This window comes from Haliaeetus leucocephalus, unplaced genomic scaffold (assembly GCF_000737465.1).
Source record: "Haliaeetus leucocephalus isolate CR32 unplaced genomic scaffold, Haliaeetus_leucocephalus-4.0 Scaffold0, whole genome shotgun sequence".
NCBI classification, from domain to species: domain Eukaryota; kingdom Metazoa; phylum Chordata; class Aves; order Accipitriformes; family Accipitridae; genus Haliaeetus; species Haliaeetus leucocephalus.
This window is the reverse complement of record NW_010972436.1, coordinates 9,187,475-9,199,723: the sequence shown is the minus strand read 5'-3', so window position 1 is coordinate 9,199,723 and position 12,249 is coordinate 9,187,475. Positions and strand designations below refer to the sequence as shown.

Here is a 12,249-nt window from a genome sequence, read left to right as displayed (position 1 = left end):
CCCCCCCCCCCCCCCCCCCCCCCCCCCAACCCAAACCCAAAACAGGCCAAACCCAAACCAAACAAAAGACGGAGAAAGCAAGCTGGGTATTTTAACTAATTCCTTAGTTTTGTCATCCAATTTAACGGGAAAAAATATGTTTCTTCCTCTGGAATTAGAACTCTTAGAGGAAATCCTCTGAGTTGTGGCTGGAGAGTTATAATTGCTGCTTCCTCTCAGTGTATTACAAAGTGGGAAAACAGGACTAGGATTTTTTTCATGGGACTCAATATTCCTTAAGTTCATTATTTTAAGCAAATAAGTTGAAGGAAAAGCACTTGTGACCTTACAAGACCAGGATGCAGAAGATACATGTCAGGATGCAGAATAATAATTTATTACATGCAATAAAAAAGTTAGTTCCTACTGAAGACCAATAAGACAAAATGAAAGAAACTAGCAGTTGGATAATCCATGGAAAGTGAGATCTACCTTTCATGTTTCTTACATTATGCCTGTCTACACCATTGTTGGTGGCTGTGCAGTATATTTGACTTCCTACAGCAATACTAAGGCTAGAATAAGTGTCTTTATGTATATCTTGCAGTAGAGACAGGATGGATACTATTTGTCTTACTTCTGAGAAAAAAAAGGAGGGGATTCCAGCTATGAATACTAAAGGGTTGGAGACTGGAGTCTTTTCTCACTGTTGTTGCACAGAAAGGCCTCCAAGTGTGTTCTTGTTGTTGACCAGTTTCTTCTTATGACATCTTTCAACATGAGGGAATTTTGAACCTCATAGGGCCTCTTTTATCCATCAAAACAGTATGATCTAATTAAGACATGTTAAAAAAAAAAGGTTTGATACGTAACTGAGCGCAGTTAATTGAATATTGTCTAAAGAAATCTCAGTTGATATGATCTGAACATGGTTTCCAGTGCTACAGTCTGTGATTTTTTTTTGAGGCTGCTAGCTTTAGACCATCTTATTTCCTGAACAGTAACTTTTTCAAGCAAAAGAGAAAAAGGTGGCTCAAGTTGAAAACTACAGGAGAGTTTCAGATAGATCAGTGCTTTCTGTATCTTTCTGTTTGACTGTATTGGTGGAATTTTACAAAGAAATTTCTAGTAAACTTGATCATATTGAAGGGGAGGAAAGGGAAAAGGACCCATCAATTTTTATCTTATAGGCCTCTATTAACTGTCCAGAGATCATTTAAAGTGAAGCCATTTATTTTCAACTGTTAACAAGGCTCTTACCTATTATGAGCCACCGGATCACCAATGATGCAACTATAAAATAGTTGCTACAGTTTAGTAAAGAGGTAAAATTCAGTAAGAATTATGCATTTCTACACTGACTTACAGACTAGAAACCAATCAGTGTCTCGAGTTAATATTATCTTGAAAACAAAGGAAGTGATCTATTCAGACTTCCAGTGAAGGGTACAAAATCAATTCAAGTTTTTTTTAATGGATTTTAAAAATATTTGAAAAGAATAAACTGAGTATGCATAAAAAGGAAATGAAATCTACTTTATACATGTCATAGGAAAATAAATTGTGAGGGATAAGCAATATACAATATCAATTACAGGACAGACAGTTGTATAAAGTTGTGTTGAAATACTGGTATTTGAAGATTGATACCCTGCTCCTGAGAGATTCTGGTGCTGGCATTATACACTATCTCTAAAATTTATGCCAGTTAACACTTTTCACCTGAGATGGTAATTCATTAAAAACAATACTAATAATGTATATTTTGTTAACTGCAGTAATTCTAAGCTTTTACATTTCCTTTCAATACATCTGCATGAAGACAAGTTTCTATCAGTAATGAACAGAAGGAACTTGGCACCTTGTATTGCATATTTGATATTCTTACATCCTAACCTCTACTATCCCCATCCCATCCTCATGCTATTCTTCATTCAGTACAGAAAAATGGAATGAACGTGATTCTGTACAGATCTGCAATGTCAGAAGAGCGGTGAAGGGAAAACATAATGAAAAATCTGCCTCTCTGTCATCCCCCCAACCCCGCCACACACACACTTCATTCTGAAAATTTTCTAAAAGATTATCAAAAGTTCCCTTGTATATTTCAACCAGCATAAAACCCCAGAGTGCTTGTGCATGGATCAACTCTTCATTCCTAGTCAGCAGCACACTCGAACAGTGGATTTCACCGAGACATGCACACTGTCTTTCCAAACTGAGTTTATGTAGTATAAATACTTGAATTAGCACGAGAAGGATAATCTTTCAAAGTCTTCAGAGACACTCCAGAGCTCCCTAGCAAACTTGATTTCCCACCAAACTACACTAAAGTTGAAGTTATTGAATACTTTTTAGGCTGAATGCTCTGATGCAACTTTGTCTTCTCTATCTATTGATTATTTTCCTGTATTTCAAATCTCTCAAACTTTCAGAGGACTGTTTCACTGTTTCTAGTGAAGACTGCATCTTACATTTCCATTGATGTCAAGTTCTTTGTCTAATTCAAGGGCATAAAGACATTTAAACCTATTTAAAAGCTGTATTCTTTAACCACACTTTGCCAACAAGGCCTATATAACTCTCTTAACTGGAAATACATAAATACAGAGCTATCCAAATTCTGGATCAATTGTCAAAACCTCAGAAATATTGTAATTACTTACTGAAATAGGTTAAGAAAAGGGGAAAAAACTATAGTAGAGGTCTATTACTAAATGACCATATGTTATCCTGATACCATCAAGAACCATTAGTCTAAGCACACTTGTCCACTGTTAATCTATCTTGGTAGCGACAAGGAAAGATCTTTCTATTACCAATTACCTTGCCCATAACATGTATTTTTGTGCTCAAAGTTACCTGAAATATTGTTTAGGCAGTTATAATTTGTGCACCAGTCTTTAACCTCTTCTAGAAACACCCAATTTATTGTGCAAATAACAGTCAGAAATGGATGAGGCTTCAAATATCTGAACTGGTACTTCTGATATATATTACCAGGAATAAGAAAAGATCAATTGCCTGACACCATGTTAATCTAATATTTTGAAGAAACTGTTCTGAAATAAAGATTGTTTCAGACTTAAGATTCGGTAGGATCATTTACCAGCTTCATTTATTTTTCTTTTTGATAGAAGTGCTTGTTTAAAATATCTCCTTGTGATTTAAACCACTTCTTGTTATAACAATGTTTCTGCAGTCTTAGTTTCATCTAAGTAGCTGGCTGCTGACGGACGAGAAACAGAATGCCTCCTTCCTCCCCACCTTTGACTTTTATTGTCAGTGTTGATTATTTATTTTAGTGCTTCTCCCCTGTGGCCGATTTAGGTTTCCCTTGCTGAGCTGCTGGTTCCTGCTGAGCTGGATAAGCTTTGGAAAAAATAACTTTATTATCAGTACAAGGCAATGACAGTGAGATCAACGACAATACCCCAAATGCCAGGGTACTGCAGGACTTTGAAAGAAGAGAAAAATGATACTTGTTCTCTTCTTTTTAATCATCACCTTCATGAAACACAATTCAGCCTGAACTTCTGGACAAAACCAAATTGATGACCATGTCAAGCCTTTTTCAAACTAAAAGCATAATCCCCTGTGAAATGTGTATATATATATATAATAAAAACAATGGGCCATATCCCAGAAGAAATCAGCAGAGCTGTGTGAGCTTCATCACCTGTCTAAGCCAGCTGAGGATCTGACTCCTTTTTTTAAAATCCCTTCTTTGTTTTTTATTCTGTCTCCTCTCACTTGTTGAAAGACATACACTGCATTTGTGACATTAATGCAGAAACCTGGAAATGGTGCATGGAGAACAGGGCTGGCTGTTAAATGCTGGCTTTTATTTGTGAAGTGCTGCTATGAGCAGAGATGTGTAACAGTGAGCCAGAAATGCCCATTAATTCCCTAAGCTCTGAAACACCAAGAACTGTCTCCAGCTTTTTTGACTATTTTCTCCTTTTATTTCCGTCCTCTAAGCAGTCAGGGGATGAGCAGAAGGTCAAAATCTGAAGAAAATCTACTGCTAGATCTGCATGCCAGTGAATGTTTCCAGATACCGAAATACAGTCCCCTATACAGCTCAATTGTTAGAAAAATACCAAACAATTAGTGCTTTCTCAGACCACCCCAGGTAGGGCTCAGGATTCGGGAACCATCCTCAGTCCACGCTAATAGTCTGCATGCTGTCACCTTACTGTGAGACTGACAGAGTTAAATGACAGGAATGCAGATCCTTCCATGCTCTTTGGCCTTTATGCTAAAAACCAGTCCCAGGCTTATTTTATTTACTAGTAAAGTCATAATTCAAGTTAAATCAGGAAGAGTCGAGGTGCATCCCCCAGGCTCTGATCACACACTATTATTTTATTTGCTGAAGGTCTGCAGCTGCTCATTCCTTCCTCCCTCTCTTTCTCCCCAAGGTCACTCCTTGGTTCCGTAGCACCACTTCAACTCTCTGTGTGGCCATTTGAAAAAATAGATTTGTGAAATTATCCAGCTTAAACAACATGAAGTAAAACAAACAACTAAAAAAGACATAAGTATGTGCATGTGTGTGTAAGTGTACATGTATGTTTCTAAGCAGATGAATCAGCACAATAAAGCTCTGGAAAACCTCCAAGGAGACTGGAAACACGAAGGCAAAGGCTGTGACCTTTAAAATGGGATCTTAACTCAAAAGAATCATAATTTGTAACCACAAGCACCTACACTGCTCTTCAGTGTGTGACATATTAACTGTTAAGACAAACACAGCCACTATTAAGAAATACATAGGCTCTGAATTCATTCGTATCCTTAAAGCTTCACAGTCTACATGTGTTAATAAGTTAGGTTTGGTTTTGTACCTATAAGCTGAATACAAGAGAAAGGCTCTTTGCCTGACGTTAAGATGGTCCCAATTTGCAATGTTAGTTTAGATTCCTTACAATCCCCTACCTGCAGAGAACTGCCACAGAAGAATTTTATTCTGCTGCTGTCCAGCCTTACATAAGCACATTTGGCAACAGTATCACTGTGTCCAGCTGGGAAAAGGCATCCCAGTGTCTGACTCCCTGCCTTCATATTGGCCAGCAATTCCTCTGCTGTCTTCTCAGCTGTGGCCAGATCATGTTGCCTTTGTTCCCCAAAGGCAGAGCACTGGGATGACAGCTGAGGTAAGTTTCAAAGATTAAAAGGACTTTGGACCAACATATAAGTAAGAAAGGTAAGAAACCCACAAAAAACCCATGCACATGAAAACTTTTGTCATGTGCAACCCTTCTGTCCACAGATAACTGGGTGCAAACAGGCAAAAGACACCTGAGTAAAAGGCAGTCTGCCTTACGCCTTGCTTTTCGATTTGCTAAATGTTCCCTGGACATTAATTGCTCTCAATGCCAAAGTTCACATACAAATGCAAATCAATAAAGGTTAAAAATACAAGAAAAAAAGAACACGAAGAAAAAAAGAAGGGAAGAAGGAAAATCTAAAATACTACTAAATGTGCTATTTAGCCCGCAACTCAGTCAAATTTGAGCAAATCCATCTGACTCAGCTGGGAATTTCTTTGCCCATATTTACATTCAGCTCCAGATATCTATATCACTTTTGCTATGATCTATATCACAGGTATGCAATCCACTACAAGCGGGGCATCATGCTTGGCTTCTTGGCCACCAAACCTCAAATCCTGAATGCAAGTATATACAGAGGTTAGTGAATAAATTAATTACTTTTTAGTTGTGGTATAGCTAGTGTGTAGCTATATGTGTTATAGCTAGATTTCTGACATAAGCTTCTGCTTTGTTGAAAAAGACTTGAAGAACACTGTTTGACATGTATGCTACTTTTAAAAAATGAGTGCAAATAAGTTCAAAGTATACTCAAGAGACACAGGATTCCTCAAGGTAAGAGTAGGCATGTAACTTGATTCAAAAGGGGAAATTATTGGCAACAAAATCATATTCAAGGGAGAGAAAATATCACAGGGGTAATCATAAATAAATAAAAGACCAAAGCATACAACATCTCTTCTGTCACTCTGCAAGCTAATCTTTAGTCAACATGTACTCTCAGCTTTTAGAAAGAGCCTGCATTCATTGCAACTTTGACTGAAACTCTCTTAACTTTAAAAGTTGATAATTAATTCTGTCTTTAGGTCACCAGAGAAGCGTCCAACTTAAACAATGAAACACATGTTGAATAGTGTGGGGGCTGGAAGAAACAGGGAAACATTGAACTTTGATTTGAATCCTCGACACGCTTAACAAAAAGGGGAACATTTTTGAATGATTTGGATGATATTCTTTTAAAATGATACACTATCATGGGCACACTGAATAGCACTGTCATTCAAGACTTCTCAAGCTGTTCGTTCAAAATAGCTATTTTGTTCCAGGTGGGGCTGCACATATGCATTGTGCTCAACATCTACGAACAAAACCACTAGAGGAAAGGTTTTCTTCAGACTTTAGGGGTAAAAAAAAAATCATAGAATAATGTTACTCTGTTCTAAGAAAATAGTTGCTTTTGGAATAAATGGCATTTTTCTTGGCTTTTGTATATTGCTTATTTAAACCAACTAGTGCAGTCAGGATATCATTTAATGGTGCTCAGAGGTTTCACAAAGGATTGCATTTATCAGTGCAAAGTTAAACAGTGCAGTCAAAGTGTGGGTGTCTTTATCCTAATCTGGGGGAGCTCACCACATGACAAACATGAGGGGCATCACAAGTGGGATTTGAGATGAGTTATGCGAAAACCTGAGTGAGGTGGTAAGCGAATATTGGGTGACATCTGCAGAGAACACAAAGGGACTTAAAGCCTCAGATATGGGATCAGTTTATTATACTTTTCTTTATTCAGTAACCAGTCATGACTATAAATCAAATCAACTCAAAATTCCTTACATAGCCCTTAACCTACCCCCCCCCAATCTGACTCAAAATGATGTTTTAACTACAAAATCATGACACTGTCCTAGAATCTTAGATGTAAAAAGAAGTTTCTCTCTTAGTCGTGTTACAGTTTTGAATGAATGCTATATTCAATGTCAATATGATTCCTCTATAAAGTAGTTTCTTTAAAAGTAAACACAAATGGGGCAGGTCCCCATTCTTTATTTTGCCCAGCCTTAGATTTATATTAATTACTGATGATAGATAAGCTGGTGCAGAACTTGATTTGGCTGGAAGACTTGATGGCAGACCACAGTGTGCTAGTAATTTTTTAGACAAGTGCATGAGGGAGCTGCCTGTCCATCTGTTGCATCTTGTTTTAACTGTGCAACTTGCTTTATTAATCAAGAGACTCATAAAACCCAATATTATTTTCTGAAATATTACTGTGCCTGTTTTCATGTCATGACCAAGTTCATGGCAATCCTCTTGAGCTCTTTCCCCAGAACAGTGACATCAGATCCACATTTCATTCGTTTCCCATAAATAATGCTGCTTGTCTGCTGTGGGATGTGGGGTACCATGTTGTCTGTAACAGCTTACTCAAATATTTTTCAATTGCACAAATACAATAAGGAATGCTTTTTAGTAACAGTGACTTATTTATACCAGTTATACCTCATTTTTTCTTTTTTTATACTTCAGTTTCAAAATGCAAGCCTGAGAAGATTGTATTGGAAATATTTACATCCTATGGATCAGATGAATATAAGAATATAATATATTCTACTTTTTATTTCTTGAATTTGTCAAACTATTTTTTTTCCTTTGGAAATTAAATGATTAAACTTCTTAAAAGCAATTTCATTTCCAGAACGGATTACCTTATTCTGTTCTTCTACACTTATGATACCAACAATGGCTTTAAAGTTCTGAAATTTGTGGAAATGTTCTGAAATACAGAGTAATCCCTTTCTCCAGCCCCTCTGTTTTTACCACTCACAGGGAAAGACCTTCCCTTCACGGCTAGAACTTTTTATAATTCTTGCTAAATAGCTGATTCTTCACAAGTATCACAATTTTCCTAGTAACCAAAAGATGTAGCTTATGCTATGTTTTGCATAAATTTGATTTTGACTTCCTCCTCTCCTTATTCAATTATTTCTCCTTTTTTTAAAAAAGAAAGATTATGTTTTTCTACTTTTTCTAAAAGCCTACATTGCTTGCTAAAAGACATTTTAGCTTTGACTGCATAGATAGATTAATGCCACCTAAAGATTAAATTCAGTGGAATTGGTCAAACAAAACTGATTAAGGCACCACTGTTTGCATGTGAGTATGATATCAATGAACAAGATAAATTAACATGCCATTACTCCACTGAGAACAGAAATAAATAAATAAATGTGTGTGTTTAATCTGGTATTCTTCTTAAAAAATGGTGTTGCCATTTACTTAGCCTTTTTGGACACATCATAACAGAAAAGAAACTTGTTTTTACTAGAGTGAAAGAACAGCAATTCAATCTGTGTGTGAAAAAAAAAAGGGACAAATCCTTTTCTCTTGTACAAGGACTTCAGTGGAGTTTTGTCATCTACATCAATAGAGAATTGGCTTGTAATGTCGCATAGACATGAAAGAAAACTATTGATTTTATTACGTGGATGCTGTTCCCTGATGGTTAACACAGTTACACTGCTTGAGCCTGGAATACCGATAAACAATTCATTTTGATTTCTGTCACTACTATTGCATCTAAGCAGTATATTTATTATAATATGTTTTTAAAGATGAGTCATTGTATTCATGTTCATGTCTCACTTGAATTCACACCGCTGTCACTAAGAATGAAAGTCGATATCCTCCTGGTCCAGGCTTTTACCTAAGCAATCCCTAGATAAGTCCCTAGTGACACTTCCAGTAGTTCTGCTTCTTCACTATTGCCCATTAGAAAATGACCAGGCTCTTAAAAGTAAGGGATTACTGCAAGTGGGGGTTATGAACAGCCAGCAGTTTCTTTCATGTTTAGCAACTCTGTACTTATCATAAGGTAGAGGAACATTGCTGAGTTGAAAGAAAACACAAGTAGGTGTAGGTATTCATAGCTTTTTGTAGAACCAAACACCTATGGAAAATTTTCCTTTCTCATATTGTCATGTGCAGTGGAGTTGAGCTGACTAAATGTCAGCATCTGCAATGTAGATGCCTGCACCTAAGGTAGCTACCTCTATTTGAGGGAGAAAAATGGTAATTTATCTAATCCTAAAGGAGATGTCTCAAACAGGTCAGATGAATCATGGTCTAAAAGAGTCTGTTTCTCTCTACACTAATAAAAAAGAGCAAAGGAAGATGATATTAGATTTAGATGTTAAAATTAGGTGTAAAGTATCTTTCCCACACTCTGAGGCAAAGTTTTAAAAGATTTCTACAAATGAATGTACAGAAGAGCTAACACAGGTTTCCAGCCGAAAACTTACTTTAAGTCAGCTCTTCTGGAGAATTAAGAATGCATACATTTTATTTTTCCACAGGAAAATAATAGAAAAAATATATGTCCTGCAATAAAATGCCAGTGCACATGAAAGCTAATGGAAAAATGCTACTGTGAGGAAAATGAAGGATAGGAAAGAGAGGTGGAGAGGTAACTGAGATACATCTTTTAGATATATGTCCTGTGTAAAAACCAAAAAAAGTAAGAGCAATGGTAGTTAAAGAAGCAGCTGAGTGACAAACATGCTAAGAACAAAATAACATCACCTGCTAGGAGAGGTTCATTTCTTCAAAGCTTACACTACGAAAATACTTTCTGGATTTAGTTAAGAAAGTTCTATTCTGGAGACCCCAATTATCCTAGCCAAGTGACAGGACTAGTGACACAAGATGTTACTTTTGTCTTACCTCTATAAAGAAGAGACTAGCTGCTGACGTTGGATGATGATACATATAGACTGTCACAAGGATGGCTGCAGCCACAATGAGGACCAGGACTAGAATGCCGACAATTAAGCCAGCATGAAGTGTTCCACCTTTCTTCTCTGCTGCACTGTCGTCTGTGGAAGCTGCAAAAATGGCACACTTATTAGCACAGTAACGTATGTCTTATCCACTCTATTTCACAGATGGCAATTGAGCATTTGCTTTTTCTGTGTTACATGTTCCTCAATTTCCACAGCCCAAGTTGGAAAAAGATGTTAGATTTCTCTTTCCCACAGCTGAATACTCTCATAATCTTAATGAACAGACATTTCCAAATGTTTTACTAATTCTAACTCAATAAACAAAATTAATATCCTTTCTTTTGAATGCAATCTGGACATTCTGAAGTTCTAATTACCATCATAATGAATTTTACTTTGATTTTCTCATAAAACTATCACAGTTGCCCTACAGACAAAAAGTACTAATTGAATACATTTTGAATGTTGAATTTTTTTTTTTAAAAGTTCAAGTTGAGACATGCCACAAACCCTTGTGAGGTCTAGCTAATAAACACATTCTGAAAGCCTGATTCATTAGCTTGGAGAGGGGTTCTGAACCACCCTGTGCAACTGAATCAGACAGCCAAAAGTGTAACAGATGGATGCTAAATGACCCTGCAATATTCTAATCTTGGTTTGAATGGAACACTCATCATACCAAAGCATTACAGAAGACCATCCATTTACTAAACTTTATACAAAGAGGCTGCTCATGCTATGCTCCTGTCAGGAGAAAAGAGGGCTGTCTCTGTCACACAAGCAACTTGTCAGCAGTGCTTCCAAATAAATGACTGAAAGTCTTTTAACAACACTGTTAAATCTTTGTGGAAAAAGTCTCTCAATAAATTAACCACCATCCATAGAATGGCTTGTGCTTGAGTGTGATTTCTACGCTGGACAACCTGGAATATCACAGCAAGCACAGACATGGTGATAAGCAATGATTCTTCCTCATCCTCTTGCATAAAAGGAGAAGTGCTGTTCTACCCACTACTGCAGGCAAAACAGCAGCTCAGAAGGCCTAGGTTCAAGAAACAGCAGAAGAGCACTGGTCATTTGGCTTCACAAACTTGCATTGTTCTAATATTCCCACTGTGTTCTGCCTTTCTGGCAATCCTTCAAATCACCTCCATGCCTTACTCCATACAACAGCTGTCTCTGGTCTTGCTTATGAGAAATTTTCTTTCAATTCCACTTTTAAATTTCCTCTCACCATGCTTGTTTGCCAGGCTGATTGTAATGAAAATTGTTGATTTCAGCAGTCATCCTTTTTGTTGTGCCATCCCCTGAACTATTTGTTTGGTTGTCTTAGAGTGCCATGGCCTGTGAGGTCAGGGACTGGTCCCTTTTATTTGTTCTTGGAAAACAGTTACTGTGTTATGGATACCACTTCAAACGAGTTACTGTTATTGTTATTAATAGTAACAACAACAATAAAACCAACAATAACTGTACATGCTCTTTTACCATTCATCAGATTGTGAGTAGAGCATTCCACACTAATATTAAAAAAGAGAATTGGAAAATAAAAGAAGAAAGGTCTATTGATCCAAGGAGTGTTAAATGCCTTATATGAGGGGCAATAAAAGAAAACAGGAATGATTAATCTCAGCGTAACAGCTCGTGCATCCACATGTGGCAGCACTTTTCTCACCAGATCAAGGAAGCCCTGTATGGTTCATCACCCATCAGATTGCATGGCACCATTGCAACAACAGGGAGAAAAGGAAAATGAAGATGCATTATCTTAGCCAAGAGATATTTCTAACTATAACATGGAAGTGAATCTATGGGGGAAGTGAAGGGATTCATACACATTTCCCCTGCTTTTGTCCATATTTCCTCAATCTTGAAGCAGGACAGCTGAAACCTTGCAGTGTTGCTCTGCTTTTCCCCATGAAGTCAGTGAGACAGCTTGTGGAGAAAGGAGCTTAGTAACAGAATCAGAGGATAAAGAAAAAGAACCCGATAATTTGAGAGGCTAAACTAGGACATGGGAGACATTAATGAATCTAATAAAAAAACTTTGTTTTTATTGAAAGGTTCATGTGTACCTGTTCACACAGGAACTTCAGTTTTAATTGTGCTGACTGTGGACACAAGTTTGAGCTTAGGCATGAACAGGATCCAAGAAGCAGGCCTCTACCTGCCTAAATCCTACAAAGGGATTTACTTAGCTTTCTTAAAGCTTCGTTCACGCTGATGTGTAGGAGCTTTTAAAAAAGAAAAGCAGTGTCAGTCCTATTCTCTTCTTCTCTCTTTTTTTTTTTTTTTCAACACAGTACACATAGTGAAAATTTCCAGGCCATCCTTTACATTGCAGTGAAAGAAAGGAGATATTGCCTAGGATGTGGAAGATCTATTTTCAAATGTATTCCCACCCAAAGGGCACTTAAAACACTTCCTGGTAG

General features: G+C 37.1%; 1 protein-coding gene across 1 annotated transcript in view; it reads right to left on the bottom strand.

Moving 5' to 3' along the window:
- Positions 1-12,249, bottom strand: part of PLXDC2 (plexin domain containing 2) — a 278,226-nt gene that overhangs the window by 2,930 nt on the left and 263,047 nt on the right. The window contains exon 13 of the mRNA XM_010579409.1: positions 9,759-9,919. Within this exon, the coding sequence (XP_010577711.1) occupies positions 9,759-9,919 (161 nt within the window). The remainder of the gene's footprint in view (positions 1-9,758; positions 9,920-12,249) is intronic.